The sequence below is a fragment of the Electrophorus electricus genome, chromosome 3, assembly GCF_013358815.1.
Source record: "Electrophorus electricus isolate fEleEle1 chromosome 3, fEleEle1.pri, whole genome shotgun sequence".
NCBI classification, from domain to species: domain Eukaryota; kingdom Metazoa; phylum Chordata; class Actinopteri; order Gymnotiformes; family Gymnotidae; genus Electrophorus; species Electrophorus electricus.
This window is the reverse complement of record NC_049537.1, coordinates 25,524,788-25,545,305: the sequence shown is the minus strand read 5'-3', so window position 1 is coordinate 25,545,305 and position 20,518 is coordinate 25,524,788. Positions and strand designations below refer to the sequence as shown.

At 40.0% G+C, this 20,518-nt stretch overlaps 3 protein-coding genes across 3 annotated transcripts; 1 reads left to right on the top strand and 2 right to left on the bottom strand.

Moving 5' to 3' along the window:
• Positions 1 to 1,612: 1,612 nt before the first annotated feature.
• chgb (chromogranin B) lies at positions 1,613 to 5,375 on the top strand. Its single transcript, XM_027030865.2, has 5 exons — positions 1,613 to 1,806; positions 2,265 to 2,311; positions 2,403 to 2,496; positions 2,607 to 4,015; positions 4,865 to 5,375. The coding sequence occupies exons 1-5, from the start codon at positions 1,761 to 1,763 to the stop codon at positions 4,919 to 4,921; spliced, it is 1,653 nt and encodes a 550-aa protein (XP_026886666.2). The 5' UTR covers positions 1,613 to 1,760; the 3' UTR covers positions 4,922 to 5,375.
• A 122-nt stretch (positions 5,376 to 5,497) lies between these two features.
• On the bottom strand, positions 5,498 to 10,206 carry trmt6 (tRNA methyltransferase 6). The gene is made up of 11 exons (XM_027030991.2): positions 9,922 to 10,206; positions 9,434 to 9,573; positions 8,563 to 8,672; positions 8,329 to 8,420; positions 8,163 to 8,246; positions 7,853 to 7,977; positions 7,286 to 7,611; positions 7,028 to 7,113; positions 6,313 to 6,415; positions 6,117 to 6,203; positions 5,498 to 5,970 (listed from the first exon to the last, which is right to left on the bottom strand). The coding sequence occupies exons 1-11, from the start codon at positions 10,029 to 10,031 to the stop codon at positions 5,788 to 5,790; spliced, it is 1,446 nt and encodes a 481-aa protein (XP_026886792.2). The 5' UTR covers positions 10,032 to 10,206; the 3' UTR covers positions 5,498 to 5,787.
• A 623-nt stretch (positions 10,207 to 10,829) lies between these two features.
• fermt1 (fermitin family member 1) lies at positions 10,830 to 19,795 on the bottom strand. Its single transcript, XM_027030744.2, has 15 exons — positions 19,728 to 19,795; positions 17,851 to 18,009; positions 16,509 to 16,742; positions 16,150 to 16,278; positions 15,109 to 15,298; positions 14,708 to 14,810; positions 14,265 to 14,372; positions 13,350 to 13,481; positions 13,164 to 13,213; positions 12,874 to 12,995; positions 12,663 to 12,769; positions 12,231 to 12,455; positions 11,928 to 12,052; positions 11,469 to 11,610; positions 10,830 to 11,312 (listed from the first exon to the last, which is right to left on the bottom strand). Exons 2-15 carry the CDS (start codon positions 17,999 to 18,001, stop codon positions 11,139 to 11,141), a joined length of 1,992 nt encoding a protein of 663 aa, XP_026886545.1. The 5' UTR covers positions 18,002 to 18,009; positions 19,728 to 19,795; the 3' UTR covers positions 10,830 to 11,138.
• Between the last annotated feature and the right edge of the window lie 723 nt (positions 19,796 to 20,518).

Here is a 20,518-nt window from a genome sequence, read left to right as displayed (position 1 = left end):
ACCGCTGCTGTCAGGCAAATGGTTCAGGACAATAAGATCCTGCACCAATTGACTGAGGAACTGCCTCTTTCAGAGAGTTGTGATCTCCATCACAGCCCTCCTTGCTAAACGAAAGAACTAACTACAATTCATGCATGTGCGCACACGCGCGCACACACACACACACACACACACACACACACACACACACACACACACACACACATAAAGGACTATGACATATACAGTACATACATATATGCCAACACCCACCTTCACCCTCAAACAGGTTTTTTACAGAAACCATTCAGAAATACAATACTAACAAACCAATGGTCTAAATAATGCAAGTTCAGACCAAATATGATGTAGGGTGTTAAAGGTTACACTTTCATAATCTGTGCAAATAAAAGCAGCCCCCCAACAGGTTACTGTTGCCACAGCAACTGACAGACCTTGGACATATTTGCACATATGGACAAGTATAACAGGCAGCAGTGCATAGGCCATCCCTTCACTCTAGCAGAGGGACAGGCCCACCTGAAAGAAACCACTTGCATTGTTTCTCATAATAACCCAGTATGACCTTAGGCTGTTTAAACATTTCTAAGAACTGGTAACCTGTGCTTATCAGGGTCTGCTCATTTTTCAGTCATGATGCACTTGTGTAACTGATTAATTATGCAGCACGTAGTGGGGAGCAGCTGTATAGCTAAAGCAAATATTAGCTTCACAAAATTAGACTTACAAAAATCTTTTGGAAGACAAATATATGTACAGCATATCAGATTCCCATATAAACAAAGATGCTTCAGATGGTTACAAAACCAGGAAATTAATCTTTTCAGGTGAATAATTTGTGAGCACATGTGGGATGGAATATGTGGAGCTTGTACAATATTCAGGTATACATCAAAGACTTGAAGCATGACATAACACATACCTACACTGAAACAAGCATGGGCTCTATTCTGTTCAAAACATCATGATGCACATGCTTCTAACGCATATTGTCCACAAAGTTAAACTGGAATTTAAGTCTGTTCATTGTATACAGTTCTTTGAAGCTTCTCTGAACGCAGAGCTAGTGCACTGCGCACTGCATTCTAGTGCACTGCATTTCTTGCTGTTTTTGTCAAGCGCAGACCACATAGAAAGAGAGTTATTACATAACACGAACATCGATTGATGAAAAGCTGAAAGAACCTGCTGGGTGTATTGGAAAGGTAGTGCTGAGAAGAAACAAGACTTCAATTTCTTCACTTGACTTTAAATAATCACGAGTGCACTTCTATGTCCTTTCTATAGCTTAGTAGCTGAAAAAAAGTCTTGGTAGTGTGCAGCAGAGTGACGATGCACCTGATTCTTTTGTTCTTCAGAATAACCCGAGAAAAAAACTATTCGTTCCTAAATGCTATACTTCTTCGTTAAAATATAACAAGCAAGATACTCAAAAGGATACATGTCGACGTTATTTGAAAGACTTGAGGCACCAATAAAAGTTGCATTTTCAATAACATTTTGCTTTTATTGGAAGTAATTATTCAGTTCATGAATATTAACTCACAAAATAGGTTCTCACGAGTGCTTCGCATGGGACATGACGCAAGTCCTGGCGGTGCAGCACTACGATCTCTGAGTCTTCCTCTGCTGTCAAAACAGACGCATCACGCGCGCTGGGGTGCAACAAGGCGCTCGCTCACTAGGAAAAGGGGAGCGCTTTGTTGTTATCTTTCGCATTTCAAATTTTCGGATCCTTATCTTGGCTACAAATTTTCAGCATGAAGTTTTTACTTATCCTTGCTGTGGCTGTGTCCCTCTTCGCAGGTGAGCAACTGAGGTTTTTTATTCATTTTAGAGACGATACATAATAGAGAGCGCAGACACATTTCAGCACCATGGTCAGCGTAATGGCAATTTGTAACGGAGTGGGAAAGTGCGATTTGTAAAAACGTTTTGTTACATTGCATGTAAGTACCAATCGTATATAAATTAACATATTTTCGATGATTAATCTGCGACAAATAAGCACCAAAGTAAGCGATTTTGAGTTAAGATTCTAAATATTCTTTTTATAACACTGGTTGTTGAACACAATGCTTATCTTGTGTATTTTATGAGGGGGGTCATGCCTCGACTTAACAAAATTCGGTACTATTACTTTGATACTCTGATACCCTTGATTATAATGCTGAAATAATCTAATCTAATCTGATCTAATGCTGCAGTAATCAACTATTAAAGTTTACACTGACTGACTGAAATAACATACTTAAAAATTACAGATTCCAAGTCACTGCCTTTTGGACAAGATGGCAGGAGAGAAGACCTGGTATGCATCATTGTTCTTTGTTAACCTACAAGCATGAAAAATCAATAAATAAATACCCTTTCAGTAAAAAGAAAACTACTATTTATTTTAGGTCACCCAGTGTTTGGTTCAGATCCTTTCTAAGGCACTGTCCAAACCAGATGTTACTGCACTGCAACCAGAATGTAAAGAAATTCTTAATGCAGGCAAGTAACTTGCATTTTCTCTGTTATACCTTCATTAACAATCTAAAAAATGCACCCAGAGCATATGGTTTAGGCACAAACACTGTTCATTATTCTACATCCCAATGTAGGTTCCAGTCACTCTGTAACTATGAAAAAGAGTGGGGAAGATTTGCTGTCTTCTGAGCAAGAAAAGAGACGTGGAGAGGAGACCAATGAGGAAGTAACTGGTGAACTTCTCAAAACAAATCAGGAAAAGCGTGAGGACATGGATGAGGAACGAAGCCAGGAGGAATTCCCAAATTACTATAAAAGACACCATCTTTTAGCAAACACAGAAAAACATGAAGACCCTGAGGATGAGAGGAGTGAGGAGGAATACACTCACCAAAGGCACTATTCTCTCTCTACCAAAGAGAAGCGTGAGGATCAAGATGAGGAACGAAGCCAAGAAGAATTCCCATTCTATGAGCAGAAAAGGTATCATATTTTGACAAGCAAGGAAAAGCGTGAAGAACCTGACTATGATAGAAGCCAGGAAGAGTTCCCAAGCTTTCCACACAAAAGGCACCATGAAGGTGATGAGAGTCAGGAGAAACAAATTTGGAACTCTCATAGATATCACAAAAAAGTGCACCACAAACGGGATCATGACTGGTCTGACGAAGATTCTGCAGAATTAAGTTCTCAAGAGAAGAGGTCTAGAGAATCAGTGGAAGATGAAGAAGAGGAGAGAGCAAAGCAGTATTGGCAGCCCAGTCTTAGATACCACAAGAAACACCACAAACGAGATGAGGAGTCCTCTGAAGAAGAGCCTGGAACTATGGAGAGTGATGAGAGAGAGAGGAAGGGTTGGTGGCCCAGTTACCACTACTACCAACAAAAGCACCAGAAACACAGAGGAGGATCAACTGAAGAGGATTCTGAGGAGCAACCCTCTGAGAAAAGACAAGAGGAGTCAGAGGACAGTGCTGACAGTGAAAAAAGGATCTGGAAGCCAGCCCACATGCACCACCACAAGAAACATTACTACAAGAATGGTGAGTCAGTCAAATTTGAAAATGAAGATGAAGTGAAAAAAGATAAGAAGCATCATTTCTATGACTCACGGGAGGAGAATTTCAAGCACCGCTCACCTGAAGAAGAAGAAGAGGAACTAATTGCTCAAGCACTAAGTGAAAACAAGCATCACTTTGGAAGTCCAGTGGAGAAAAGGCACCATAGCAGTACAGAGGAAGAGAAGCAGGAGGAGGAGGCAACACTGAGATACCTGACCGAGAAAAGAAGTGATCTGGAGGAACATCTGCTGAAAGAAGGTGAGGTTTATGAGAAGCGCAGTCCCTGGATTTACAGAGAATACTACCATCCATCCTGGTATAAGAAGAGTCTTGATAAAAACAAGATTGCAGGTCTGCATAATTCACAGAAGTTGGAGGAGCTTGCCAGTACACTCCGATACAAGAGGGGTCTGTTGGCTCTAAAAGAGCCATCGGAGGGAGAAAAGGCTGCACTCCATCAGAGGGCTCTCACTCCAGAAGAGGTAAGGTTTCTCATCCAAAATAGTATTAACTGAAAAGATGTAAAAATAAATAAATAAATAAATAAATGAAACATATTTTAGCCATAATTGCTTCAATAAGGGTTTCCATCATCAAGAGTGGCATCTTTGTAGTGTTTTATGCATAAATAAACTACAGCTGCCAAATTTGGCCTAGACAATAATCCCTTGTGAGTTAACAAATGAAAGGCCCAGGGAAATGTTTTAATAATTGTGCAAAGGGAGCTTCACTGTTTCACAAGGTAGGGAGAAACAAGGCCCTGCTGCTTCAAGGGGGATCTAAAGCCATGCTCATGAAGTCTCAGCATGGAACTGATAAATATGAGGAAGAGTGGGAGAGAAAAGCCATTCCCCTTTCACTAGGGCTTGCAGTGCTGACTGCACCAAAACCCATTAATTATCTCCCACCTTCAGCAGCTCCCCAGTGAATGGTTGTGTCAAACCTCCCCTATTAAAATGACACAAGAGATATCATCCTTCCAACCACTGCCAGCCAATGCAGACCCCCGATCATACAGTGTGGTTGGTTCAGCCAAGATTTAAAGGGAAGGCAAGATGGCTGGACTCTACAACAGGCTATAGTACAATTCCTCATCCTGACAGAACAGTTGTATTGCTTCAGGCACATCTGCACCACATGGGATATCTGCAATGGATATGTTACTGATTAACTGAGAAAAAGCAAGTGGGAGGAAAGTAGTTGTGAAACAACGCAGGAGGTTGTATTTGCCAGCAGCCTTTAGCATCACCTTTTCACACCACTTAGAACTGGTATGATCTAATACATTCACTAGTACATTCTCACTCACTTTCTTTCTCTCTCTCCTTTAGTTAAAGGAACTGGAGAAACTGGCCTCAGCAGACCAACACCTACAACATATAGATTAGCCAAGCTCAAAACCAGAAGTGACCCAGTCATCCAGATGACAGACATCTGATACTCCCCACTATGACCTTGCTGTGCGTGCTGCTGCTTTGTGCTGCTTTTCAATTAACTAATGCATCTGAACTAATCTCTGTTCAAAAATAGTTAGCTTATAGCACTGGTCCACTTTTTATGTTGAAGGTTATTTACAGTGGATGACATACACCAAGATAACTACCTTAACAAACAGCATAAAAAAATTAATTAGATCAGGTTTTGTCTGCAATGAGGAAAGGCTAAAAAAGACAGCTTAATATAAAATGCCTGCAGAAACTGCTTGTAGAAACTGATGTGAAAAACCAAGAGCATGCCATGTTTGATATTTAAAATAGATTTTTTGGCTTATAGGTTGTATAACCTACTGTATGTGTTTGTTTGCATTGGTTGTGTGCATCTAATAAAATATGTTACAATGGGACCCCCCCCAAAAAAAAAAAAAAAAAAAAAAAAAAAAAAGCCCCCCCCAGTCACAGTGTTTTTAATCTTGGGAGACATTATGGCCCAATAATGAAGAAAACAGACAATGCTATTTTTTCCATTTGTGTCACATTTTATTGACAATTGTCACACTAAAGCAATTCATCAGTGGCACATTGGCTCATGAAATGGCAGATGCATTTCCTTCTTGGCACTTTATGCTTCTATAAAATAAAAAAAAAGCAGCTCTTTGCTGTTCAAAGAAAGACTGGCTCTCAGGAAACAGATAAAATAGCAGACTTTGTACAATAAAGCCTAGCAACTTAAATGGAGGTGTAATATACAATTTCTCCAAGGAGAGAGGCTAATTCAATTTCTTCTTAGTAAAATAAGTTAGACCAAACCAATAGGCCTAGGCAGAAGAGTTACTCGTGCTGGTAATCTCATCTCGTTTGATCCGCTTTGCAGCTGGCTCGCCTGCTGCGTTCTGCCGGGCTCCTAAGGTGACAGTTTCAGCAGAGACCGTGATTCCAGAAAGCACATAGCCTCCACCACCACTCATCAGCAGCATGGGATGGGTCCTGTTGGGCAATACCTGGGACGAACATTACATGGGACTTTAGAGAAGTGGAAAACAGAATGCCCTCCCTCAAACACAACATGTCAAATGAATGACAATAACAGTCCAATTCAGATAGTGAAAATATGCTCACAATTATTGACCCCAAGTAATAATCTCACCTGGTAATGCCTGACCCACGTGTCCGTCAGTCGAATATTGATTGCTCCTCCCTGCTCCCTAAGCTTTGTATAGCATTCAATTAAGGGCTAACAAAAAAAAAGCAATTTATTACACTTTATAAGGGTTTATAATTCATCAGACAATGACATTTTGTAAAGCAAGATGGGGGGAAAAAAAAAAAATCAACATCAGTACCTCTCTGTACTGGCAATACACTACAAATGGTCTTGATGGAGCCACAAACTTCAGCAAGCCCAGCAGCAGAGGACATGGGTGGAAACGGCTGGCAATCACTAGACTGTAAAGAGAAATCCACGCGTGAGCCACACCAGACAGGCACTAGACATCTCATACATTCACATGGACTTACAAAATCAGGGACTGATTATAACTTAGCTACAAAACCAATAAGGTACAAAATGACAAGCCTTACTGATGTTACCATGTGTCACAGAGATGTAATTTAACAAAATAGTTCTTTTAGACCATGAGAATGTTATTAATATGAAGAAATGCCACACAACTTGAAATGATACTTAAACACTAAGACTGCCAGACATGGCTTCAGGGACAACAGATATGTGGCAGCAAAGCACGTTAACCCATTTTACTGTAAACCACTCTGGAATGCAACACATTTACCTGAGGCCAACCTTTATAAGGAAAGCGGGCCATTTTAAATACGTGATCTAGACTATTGCATAATTTACATAGGGGTCTAAACATAAAGGATCTTTTCTGCTGTATGAACCACTAGGACCATCTAGTTTTCATGAACCACTATACTGTAGCCAGCAAATGTTCACAAGGAAGGTTTCCCCCTCTCTGTGTGACAATAGCATTTATGCTGAGAAACAAAACATTTCCTGTTGCACTGCTTGGATTCACAGGCCTGAAACAGAGGACTCACCCGTCTGCATTTCGCCCCTCCAGCAGGGCAGCAGCAGCAGCCAGCCTCCTCCTCTTCTCCTCTATCTTCACTCTCTTCTCTTGTGCCTACCATAGAAAGAACAACGCAGGTTATGACTAGGTGCTTTCTAACCCGTAGACTTTATAAACTCTAGTGTACCATCTGTACACAGCTCGGGAATACTGGGATTATCTGTTCCTTCAGCCATGAAAGGGTAACTGAGTCCTGCACTTCTCATGTGTTCTGTTGGGGGCTCACTTTTTGATCACGCAGCTTCTCTGTCTGCACCACCTCCTTGGCTCTGGCCTGCTGTGTGCACACCTCCATACTCTGTGACTCGGAGCTTCCCTCCTTGCTCCCACCCGAGGAGAGCCGGGAGGAGGCAGACTGCTCGCCCAGGCGCCCGTCGCTCTGCCCGTCTGGGTCCTTCTCGTCTAAGTTCAGTGTTCCTGACAGCATGGCATTGACCTTACAAAGGGGGAACTCATGCAGTGTGTCGTGGAAGTGTGAGGGGAAGCCAAAGCTCTCCATGGCTGCTCGGACCGGACCTCTGCCTGGATACATTTGGATCACTGAGCCATAGCCTGGGATAGAGAGTGCAAAAGTGATTTGTATGTTTGAGGAGTGCCATAAATGTGTCAAATCTAACTAGTACTGAAGAAAGAACCAGCAACAGCCAAATCAAAGCATAAATAGGTCAATATAAAAATTATGTTCTATGCAGCACTGATATCTTTATCATCACACCTGAGCACACTGAGTGAGAGCATAAAGCTGTATATAATAGATCACTATACAGATTAATAACAAGGAATCTGCTTATACCTCCCATTCTCTCCATAACAGAGCCGAGAACGAGGCCAGCACACGTCTCAAACACAATAATCTTACTGCCCGCATGGATGTTCCCCAGCGTCAGCAGCTGTGCCAACGTGTCATACCGCAGATGACTGTACAAGGGAATAATATGAAAATGTAGACAGGAACAAAGACCTAAGACTCTCCAGACAGACACTTGTATAAAGCCACAACCTGCAATGTGCAGAGCAACATCAAGAATGACAATCAAGAATTTAGCTTTTAGTTGTCTTCTAGTGGTGGGGTAGCAGCTATACAGACCAGTTTCATCACGTACCATACTTTTCCAGGTTCTCTGCCATGGTACATCATGGCTAGAATACGGGTGCTAGGCTTCAGTACTGTTATGTGGCTCTCATACCTGTAGACATATTGTATGAATACAAATTAGGAAGTCATATGTACAAATTATCATCCAGAAATAAGATGTTTTTCCTACTTACTTTTTCTTTTTTTTCTTGATGTATTTCTCCTGAGCAAATTCAGTTTTATCCCTGAATGTTGTACTATTGTCTATAAGCTGCTGAATAATTTCCTAAAAGTTGGGAAAAATGAACAATTTTTTTAAATGCCCTTTTAATTTAGGGATATTTAGTCATGAAGTGTAAGCAGTGACTCACAAGTAATGTGAAAATGTCAAACAAAAAGTTCCAAGACCTTGGAAGTGCAATATATACCTGGCCCTTCAACCCTTGCTCTTTGAGTGATTCAATGTCATCTCTCGTCAGTTTCTGAGATTTACCATCATCTACTATGTGTCTATTATCAAGGCCTGCTTCTTTAGTCTCTATTTAGAGGGAAAAAAGCCAGAATCAAACATGCAATTTCACTGATGCACATATCAACAATCAATTAAAACAAGTTCCCAGTGCAGTTCCTGCGTACCCCCAGCCAGACAGCCAACATAACCCGGTTATTCGCAACATTACTGACAGGTGACATGAATTAAGTTGACTTGGGGAAAATACAGCACCAAGATGCACTACAGGAAGAAGACAAGCCAGCAGAAGCAGTGTGATACTCTGGGCAATGATCTACTGGAAACCTTGGGTGCTGGTATTCATGTGGCTGTGACTATGACACATTCCACCGACCTATTGTTGCAGACCAAGTACACGGATGCATGGCGACTGTATTCCTTAATGGCAGTGGCCTCTTTCAGCAGGATAATACATCCCAGTAATGGCTTGAGGAACGTGACAAAGGTACTGACTTGGTCTAGAAATTCCCTACATCCAAACTGAACATCTGTAGGATGTACTAGAAAAACAATTCAGATTCATAGAGGACCCATTCACAACTTACAGAACTTTGCTTGTTACTGCTAACAAATTAGTTCCAGATACCACAGGACACATTTGGATGCATGAGAGGGACTTGCACAATATGGACAGGTGGTTTTAATGTTATGGCTGATTGGTGTACATGTTCTGTTTCCGATCGCCAATAACGCTACATATAATCATGGGGTGCCTCTGGGCTGGGGTCAGTGATAGATTTATTGAGAGCATCTCATTTAACACATCTTGCAATGACATGGATTTGTACCTCCATCGCCTGTGGAATTTCCTGTGTTGCTGGCTTTTCGTAGACCGAGTTTCCCACCAGCATCGACTTCAAACGTCGATCCATATAATTCCCCAACGGCACCATCCAAGAAGATCCACTGTTTTTCGAAAATGACTTTCCTGAGAAAGTAAACAATTGTAATAATTCCTATTATTATTATTAAGTTACACTATGGCCAATAAAGATTATCAACCTCTGACTTGATGTATTAATTATTCTATCTAGCTGGATTTCCACCCAATGCTATCGAATATTTAAATTTGCTTATCAAACTACTTAATTAGCCAGGCTGGCGAACTAGCAAGCTAAGAACAAGTTAAGATAGCTAGCCACATAACTAACACGATCTCGATAGCTACCTAGGTAGTACATTAGCTGGGTTAGCTAGTTGTTTTAGTCCATTATCTGGGTTAGCTAGTTGTTTTAGTGCATTATCTTACGCAATGAGGATAAACAGCACAACTTACTTTTTCTTGTCAATTTGCACAGACTTGTAAACATCACCTCTCTTCAAAACAACATAATCTCCTTCACTGATTCTGCATTCGACATCAGTTTCGACAACTGCGTCCGCCATTTACTGACGTGACTATATGACCTGATTGTAAAATGTTTCAAGTTTAGTTAACGTTCAGTAAGCACGTCTAACATCTGTAACATACAATTAACCGCAAGAATAGCGCATTAATCCAAGCCACGTATGAAAGTAATTTCCACGTGTAGCCAACTGCTGTTTCCTGAACCACAGGACGATTAATCAACCAAGAATGGCTCAAGACTGAGGACAAGAAGCTGATCACAGATAACATCCAAAATCGATCGGCAACGCTTTTTACTTTTGTCATAAAAAATCCGAAATAAACTAGAAATTATCTAATGCAAACATGAATAGTCATAAGCATATTTCACACGATCAACTTCTAGCACTTGAAAAGTCCCAAATATGCATAAACATTTAGCTTTTCTATTCTGAAGGCAGACCTAATCTTATGCAGAAATATAAAACGCGTATGTAGAAATACGTAGCATTATATTAGGCAACGCAGTTTACGAATGAAAATGTGCAAATTGCTTATGTGAAAATGTACATTATTCTGCTTTACACAAACACCTCTGGATGTAACCGCAAAGACTGTGTATTACCTGAAAGTACATTTACATTTACTGCATTTAGCAGACGCTATTATCCAGAGCGACTTACAAAAGTGCTTTGTCATTTACTCATAGAATATATCCAAGTACAGTATAATAGGTTAGAATTAATCATACCAATGATCTAGAATACTGTAGAATACAGGGATGAAAGTATCAGTTATATAATTTTACCAACTTGCTTCACTCAAATAAAAGGGTTGATCTTCAACACTTAGGTCGGTATTTTTCTATTTGTTTTAATTAGAAGTACAAAGTAAACCAAAACATTCATTTGCACTCCTCTATACTAGCTTGTATGACAGGTAGCACTTGGTTTGTGAGATGAATTTACCCAAAAATGTTATTACAAAAATACAAGAAATAAAATAATTTTTCATAATTTCTATCCTTTGTTATCATTCATCTCCATAACAAAATGTAAACAAAGAAGTCTGAAATACTTTTGACTTCTAGAAAACAAAAGCAACAGGCAAACTGAATCCACTGCATGGATGTACTGAATTCACAAGTTTCTTGATGATGTTCAGGTTCACTCTTGCCCTCCTGTAAGTTTGCGGAAGAGTTCTTCGTCTAGTGTTTCATTCTGGTCTTTGGCACGTGTTGAGAGGAAGATGTAGCCTCCGATGTATTCATGAACTACCCGACAGTCACAGCTCTGACAGGTAAACGCAACCCACACATTCTGGTCAAATTCAATGGCCACCTGAAACAGAAACCTCAAATGAGACATCACACAAAGGTCTTACAAACAGTATGGTAACATACTTATGATCGCAGGTTTTGACACTGCTCAGCGGATCTGACAAATTAAGGCTTGACCTTAGATAGATGCAAACTACAGCGCTCTCGCTCTCCTTACTTGTCTGATCTCCCAGTTAACATTCCACTGCTTCATGTTGGCGAACCGCCATGTGGTCAGTGGCAGGCGTGTTGACATGTCAATACGGATCAGCCTATTATTGGAGACGCCCAGGATCTCATCCTTTTTGCACCCTCTGAATCTGTGCACACAGAAGAAAAGAAAAAAACTCGGGCAGTTCTTCATGTTTGAATACAAGCAGAAGGGACAGCAAGATTAAAGAATATTGGCTACATTTACATCATATCCAATATGATCTAAAATAAAACAGGCTGATCTCTAACTACAAAATAGTAATGTGAAATTTGCTGTAAAGACCTTGGTGCTAACAGTTCACTTCTACAGCCTTCATCTCTGGACAGGTTCTGGGGTTCTGGGGTTTATTCATTGACTATGAGTAGCATAACAGAATGCCATAGTTACAAGAAGCTGCAGTGGTTTGGGTTTCATCACAAGTACCTGACTATGTAGTATGTAATGCCAAACTCTGGCAAAGACTGCCATGCTTGGATGAAGCGCATTTTAGCATCCATGAGGGAAAGCTGCGAAATGTTCTGATGTGCTTCCAAGATCCGTGTGGTCAACTGAAATCCAAAGCACAAAGGAAAAATATGCAATCACATTCACTCATTGTAATAAACCATACCATGAAATCCTTTAATATTAACAGTGACCTAGAGACCAAGGTCACAGAATTTCTGTCAAACTGGCTCAATGACTTTGCACTCCAAGATGGTGACCCTTGGCTAAAGCCATCTTTACTTGTTTGGCCTTGTATTTTTTGGTGTAACGTGGAGAGACAAAGCACTCTGCATTCATCTCCATTGAGTCCACATCAGGTGATGCCTGGCCAGGTGGGGGTGCCAAACTCTTCATCTGCAGGAAGGACTGGATATTCTTCACTTCTGTGCGGTAGGAGCTGTAGGCCATCGTCTTGCCTTTAGAGGCCAGGATACAGGCAGCTTTCCACTTAGCATACTGTGTCTCCTTTAATGAAATTATTTTAATAGGCAAACAAAGGAATAAATGAAGGATTGTTTACACTTTGAATGCGGTAAATACATCTTAAACTGGTGAAATGTTGTAATGATTGAGTGTATTTTAATGAGTAACTCTTGATAAAAATATGAGATAAAAAATCTACATGAACCCTATGTTACATTGAAACCATAGCAAAAGCCAGAATCAACTCACATTCTCACAGCGAATATACACCTCATTCATCCCATCCGCAACAGGCAGCAAAAGTTTGATGCCAAATTTCTTTTCTGTTACATTGACATCTGGAACAACTTCACAGCCTGCATGAGGGGATATAAGGAGATAATAAGGGGATCAAAAGCCATGTTTCACTGCTTTAACTATGATGGCAATCGCTCATTCCCTAGTGGCATGTGGCACTCACCTCGCAGATGGAGCTGTTCAATGGGCTCCCCATTGGCTGATTCTTTGTTTTTGTAATAAGAAATGCTAGTGTCTCTGAACACAAACCAGTAGTCTTTGAATGTTCGCAGTAGTCTCTTGGGCCTGCAAAACGCAATAGTACAATAAGCCCTGAAAGAATGCACTGAGATTTCTCACATAGAGATGAATCCAATATTAATCTTGCCTCCATCTAATATCCAACTACCTCAAAAATGAAAAGAAAACTCATTCAGGCATAACAGTGTCCAGAATGACCCCAGCTCAACTCACCTATAAAGTTTGAGCGTATCTTCCAACTTTGGAATATCTGTGATATCTTCCTGAGGGCATGAAAAAGGGGTGTAATGCAATTACTGCGTTGAATTGAACTGCTATATATAATGATGTCCATAAAAAGTATAAAGAGCAATGGTTAGCACTGACGCTGTGTTGGATATGTTAAAAACCTCTGCATACTAGAATCCTGTCCGTGCTCCGTCCTTCCAGGGTCGTCTCTAAATGTGCGAGGGCAGCCTCCACTTCATCAATTTCTGGTTCGTCTGAATGGTCCACAGGCTTGGCGGACATGGTCAGCTTGCATATGTGATACTGAGCGAAAGGTGGTCATGTTTATTTCATATTTCGATACTGTAGGTCTCCATACCCAGTAAATTGTATATTACATCATTGTATACTGTAGTCACATGGTTTCTGCTTGCCCTCTGTTTATCTATGAGCATTGTGCCATGGCCGCTTATTTTTTAAACTACATTAAGAAAGATATCACAATTACGGTAGCTACATTAACAAAGACTCACAAATGATTTTACTCTTCAAAAGACTGTCACAAGTGGTGCTGACATTTTCTAAAAGTAAACTAAACCTTTGTTGAAAACTAGGTTTATTTATCATACAATGTATCTACAACGTATTGCAACCTCTCTCCTGAGCCAGTGTTTGAAATCCGGCTTCATATGGTCTGTGACAATCCCTCCCCCTGCATGCAAGCTCACTATTGTCTTTGTTCTAACATGTTTCTACAGCCCTAACAATACAGTGTTCCCAGGCCTCCAAAAAGTCTTAGGCTACAGCAGGACAAAGAGCAATGTGTCTTGTAGTGTGTCTTATCTCATCCCACTGTTTACAGGCAGATAAACAAGCCAATACAAAACAGGTTAGATAATATACACACTGTATATATATGGGGATAAGGCTTGAACTACATTGAATAGATATAGCACATATGTGTTGCACAGAAAACTATGCTGGCTGGTCAAATATTTGTCTTAATATTATGAATGAACACTAAGCCATTGTGTTTGTGATGAAAATTCAGAAATAATTCAGGACTCAGACATGTGATGGGGGTATGTGTGTGTGTCAGTACTGCACCTGCAGGGAAGCGAACATCAGCATCTCCTCCTCCGTGCACTCGATCTCCTCCAGCAGAATGGACCAGCGTGCCTGCTCATACAGCTGTGTGATTCTCACTGCATCATACTGAAGGCCACACATGCACACACACACACACACACACACACACACACACACACACGCAACACACACACACACACACACACACACACACACACACAGTAACTTCACTACTTAGAGTTTCACTAACTTTCTAGTTATACTTTCCAGTATTGCATAGATTGCTTGCTACCGCATGTCTGACATTTAATTAAAGCATACCAAACCACTGAAAAAAACAAACAACTTTTCCTCCTTTTACACTGTTACACTTTCTTTTGAATTTCTACATACCTGGATAAAATAAGAATAAATCTACATTATGTGAATAGTAATGTATATATATGTGAAATGTCACTTACTTTTGGATTGAGGTCAAAGAAACAGTGGTATTTGAAGCGCAGCAGGAGTCTGTCATTCTCCTGGATACCTTGCTCCATTAGGGAACTGGAAGAGTCCAGCCACCTGCAAACACGCACTCCAGGCTCACAAACATGCATTTGAACTTGGAGATTTAAATTAAAACATTTTGGGATGTACATCGACAAGTGTATGCTTCCCCTTTGTGTCTTACAGTGATTCTTAAATACAAAGGAAAACATTTGCCTAGCAATATTAACTTGATTATTACATGATTATTATGAGTATGATGCTAGAGTTACCCTAGCTACGTAACTTATTATGTGTAAGTTTATCCCATGTGTCACATATGTATAAAGTGCAGGGCATGCTGCATGCTCTGGTTTGGTGTGGTCTCCCTCACCCAGCATTGATGGCTGCTTTGTCTTCCATGCTGAGTGGCTGGAACATCTTGGCCAGCTCATCAGGAGGTACATTAGGCTGGCTGGCGGTCAGAGGGTTTTCCCCAAACCACAGACTTGTTGCTGATGCGGGGGTCCCACTCTCAGGGTCGTATGTCGCAGTCATGGTCTTACTGTAGAGACCAGTGCCAGCTGCAGAGTCCAAGGGCAGTAGTTTATTTGGTCTGAGTTTGGTCAACACTTAACATGAGCAGAGTGAATATAATTGCAGCATATTTTGCAGTGGCATATTTTATATAGGGGTTCAATCACAGCCACTTGTATAAGATGACATGGACACATGGTAGTTAAAAAAAAAACTTGGTTGTTCTGCATAAAGGAGAAGCAAAGTGAATTCTGAAGTGCACAGGAGCCGAGTGAATTCTGATATGCACATCAAAGTGAATTCCGAATTGCACAGGAGCAGACTGAATTCGGATATGCACATCAGAGTGAATTCTGAAGTGCATAGAAGGAGAGTGTATACGTTCACAGAACCAGCTTAGCTGCCTGGATCAGTGGATGGGGCTTTACTTTGCAGCAGGGCAATTGCTTGAAATATCTTACTAGCAATACTATTAATAAAGCAAGCATGGTGTGTTTCCAGGCCAAAAAGAGCAATGCCCTTTACCAGCCAGAGAATTAATCTGACCTGAATCCCAGTGCACATCCATTTTACTTACTGAAGATAAAACAAAAGGCAAAACACCTCTAAAACAAGACTGAGCTGAAAATAGCTGAATTACAGCCTTGACACAGCATCACCAGAGAAAAGGCAGTGCCTGGCGAGATCTATACTTCACAGACTTCAGACAGTCATTGAAACTCTAAACCTGACCTTTTTCATTTTTAACATTCAATATATTTTGATCTATTGCTATTACTTTACAATGGGGCAATATATAAAGAAATTAATCATCATCCCTTCTAATAAATTGCACATTATGTTAAAAGGAAATCAATGTAAAGGTGATTCTTGAAAGGTTTTAATGTCGAAACAGCACCTGGGCCACTGATATTGTCCATGTCTATTATGTCATCCTCAGCTTCCTCTTTTCCCTTATCTTTCTTCTTTTTCTTTTTGCTATCATCCATTGGTTTCAGGAGGGACAACTCCTCAGATCTTCTTATGTCTAAGAGTAATGTGTTAATCAATCTACATTTAAAATCAATTCAATTTGATATTTCTATTCAAACAGCATTTCTAATCTTATTTCAAAACCAGTTTAGGACATGATAACATGATGAAACAGCAATCCCAATGCAAAATTACATTGCCTTCTGTTACCCCTCCCCTCCCCCAAAAAGTGGACAATATAGAGTAAGTAGCATTACCAGCATCATGAGACACGGCTGCACTTACTGAGTGCTCGACAAATCTCCACTACAGCCTTGAAGACCACCGCTGAGAAGGTGACGGTGAGTCTGATGGTCTTCATGTTGGGCAACACCAGGCATAAGGCCTTGTGCTGCGGAGTGAAGCGCAGAGCCGCGTCAGCCTGCACGCCGTACTTGTCCAGCGTCCAGTGGGTCTTCAGCAGCCAGCTGTTCTTCTGCTCCCACCACAGGGCGTGATCTGACCAGTCCTGAGGCGCCTCTGACACAACACACAGCAGCTTCCACTGGATTTTGGATATTTTCAAACTTAATCCCCTGGATCATATGGAACATGAGCAATATATTTTTGTCCTACAATGCTTGTATTGCACAGTGGAGTGTCACTTCCAATCATTTCATATCTACATTTAAAATAAAATATATTTAACCCATTCTCAGTTTTTGGTTAGACTGTTTAGAGGAGCTCTCAGCACAATAACATAGACATGGTATGAACCAAACAGGAAATTAAAAGGTTTGGCATCGACATGATTCCGGATAATATCTTCAAATGATGTGTTCCTGACTAATGGCTTAGAGCTCAGACTGATGAGTCTGCCTTTAGTCCCACAATGTGAGCCATCCTAAAGGAATTATCAACACACTCAGAAATCAGCCTCAAAACAAAGGACACTCCCTGTTTCTCAATTACACAGTCTCAAACGAATTGTCATTTTAAAAATATTTTCTCCTGCAAATTCAATTAAATTTAAGGTTGCACTTTCTACAAAAGAAGATAATAAAGATAGATGGTTTGTTACTGTATAACTGAGAAAACATATAGCCAAAATGGTTTGTTACTGTATAACTGAGAAAACACATAGCCAAAATGGTTTGTTACTGTATAACTGAGAAAACACATAGACTTTGGCAATTCCTAAAGCTAGCATACTGGTAAAGCAGTGAGTGGTTTTAGCCCTCTAAGCTATTCTCCCAGGTTTGCTTGTGAGGTGGACTTCAGACCTTGTGTCTGCAAATAATGCCATAGTGGAGGATCAATGGCAGAGTGCCAGGGGCAATTGAAGGGAGTGGAAGGCAAACATGGGTGTAGCCAAGCATTTAACTGTGGAGTTAGCCTTTAGCTACAGCACCACTAGGACTTCACTAGATTTTGGGGGTTCTGTACTGATGCCATTGCTGTGTGCAGCTGCAAAGGATGTGGTTTTCGTTTCTTCTGTCCTGGCTGTTCTGATCATTTGAAATGACTCAAATCTAGTGGCGATGAATCTCTCTTTGTTATCTGTGTGATGTCATGGCACTTGGATAGAATGTGAAGGATGTAAGCCTGGCTCTGGACAAAACCCCAATTGATCGATGAAAGCACTCACTAATCTTCTCCACGAGTTTGAGCATGAGCCCTCCGATGTGAAGGTCTCCCTTGACCCGAATTTTGAACTTCATGGTTTCATCTCCTTCCCTCTGGTCCACTTGGACCAACAGGTCCCACGAGTTATGCCCATACTCTGCAGCAGTGACCATGGCTTTGCCTGCAGCAAAGAATAAAGGGGTAGTTGCACAGACAAACTGTGAGAAAAATAGTGTTTTTCTCTCTTCATGTAGCTTACGTGCTGCAAATGCAACATGCTTGAGCAATGCAAGAGTTCTCAAATTACAACAAAGCACGCAACTATAGAGAGCAAAATTAGATAAATGTAAACGTTAGCAGTACACTAAAATTAGTTCTTAGTTTTTATATATTGAATATGCTGCACTGATTTATAGTGCTAAAGAGAGAAAATACCCTACAATTGGTAAGAGACATAATTCTCTGCAGTTCCAATGTCATCTTTAAATAGCATGCAGTAATGGTTAGAAAATGAAGTAGAAAATTTATTTAATTATCAGAACATTTAACTAGAACTACTTTAGATATGAGAATGGGAAATACATTTTTTTTAAATGTTTGCCAAACTACTGTAACATGTTAAAATATACTTCATATGGGTTTTTTTTCAAGCATAGAAAAAATCAGAGCTTGATAGTCAACTTGTATCAACAGCTGTTTCAAGTACTGTTCCGCAAATTCATACCAGTAGTCTCCTTTACTGCAGTTACACTTATTAACATACACAATTCAACACAATCGCAATTATATCAAGACCTTCATGATCTGAAACAGGCATGCTAGGACAGGGAGAACATTATGAACCGCAACACAGGAAGAGGACTGAGAAACTCAATCTCATTAAAGAGATTAATCAGACCATGCTACAAAATGAAAAGAATGAGAGAGAGAAATTTTAGTGTCTGAGAAGTGGCTACACGAGCAGCAGGGTGGAGGTCAAAGAAGGAGAGCAAAACTCCCTCCCTGGAATTCCTGACAAGTTTAGGCATGATCAGGAGTACAAAACCCAGCACAGTGAAGCCACTGACTCCCTCGTGTTGCATGGTGGTTTACAGCAGAGCAAGATACAACACTGGAGTAAAATCAACCTTTTGCAGTCACATTGTGCTTTGTACCTGCTGCCTGATAACACTCTTGGTTTTTTTTTTTCCAGCCCTCACATTTTTTTGTTTCGTCAGCAAAATTCAGTCCACTATTGTGCAGTATATGCTGTAGCGCAGAAATGGACGATGTTTGCATTGTTATGGGTAAATGGCTCTCAAAAGCATTTGCTATAGGCTATATATTTTCAGTACTGTGAAATTCTGGTAGACTACTACAATCACCCATTCTCTCATCTTGATATAAACTATCCTTCTGTATAGCCTCAGGGCACATTTAGAGTTTGGGTTTGTTGACATGTTTGCAGGGAAAGGTGGCAACAAACTCCCTCATTGCAGTATGTTAACCCTTGCAGGCAGGTATTAAAATGGCAGATAAAAAGATGAAAGTTAATTTGTCTTTGGTACCAGTCTAGATTATTCAGCATAACCAAGCTCCATAAAACCAAGATGCATCATCAAATGGATTATTTTTTATTAATGAACTAAAGGAATAACATGCAATGTTGAAAGAAAGACTTAAAGGCAATTATACCACTTACTAATCCCATTTTCAGTAAATTTGGTAAACAAATTTTAGTAAAGATCAGAAGTCTTTCTTCTCCATTTGCTTTAAAATGCAGGCTAAGGAGGAGTGGGGGGACTTTCAGAAACAATATCAACTATAATAACGTAGTGTGGAAATATACTGGTTTTATGTTAGGTGTAGGCAGTCAAAACGTACTGAAAATGAAATATACGATGAAAATTAAACACTTACCAAGCAAAGTTCACAATATTTTGGCAACTTTAATCTCCTTTTGTTCACCATGCAATGGAATAGACCCGTTGTTAAGGTATGCAGAAGACAAAGACTCCTCCCAGTCAGGTAGACCATGCACAGGAAGTGAGTAAATGGTTGTAAAAGAAAGAGAGACTACTGACTCATCAAATAGGTAGTTTCCAGTGACTGTGTTTGTGATTTGTCTTTAACACAATGTTAAAAGCCTGGTAAAATATTAAGTAGTCTAAACAGTTAAATCTAAATTTGGACATAGATTTACACATGTGTTCAAATTTACAAGTAATGTATAGGACTAAAATAAAAATCAACCAACAATGCAAAAAGGAATTGTAAAATTACACATAGTCTATGGTATATAGTCTAAATTACATACAGTTTATAGTATTAATACATTTTTTTGGCCTGTGGTCTGTAGAAAATCTACCTTTTGGCTTATGTGACTCTGTCAAGGAAATATATTAACAAAAAGAAAGTTTCAAGTAAAAGTTATTATCATATTAAATATAAATTGTTATTAACAGTTGTAACAGTTAATGCTGTTAGTGACAACTTGTTACATGATATCTAATATAATAACAGTTTAAACAGTTCAGTCTTAAAGACAGTATTACATAAAATTCTTATTTGTTGAAGGAACTGTTATAAATTTAGTATATCTACTCAGAATATGGTGTCAGGAAGCTGTCTGTCTCTCACATCAGTTACACCCATCCCTGTGATTCCTCACATACAACTTGATAGTAACACTGCAAGAGTTGCACTAATAA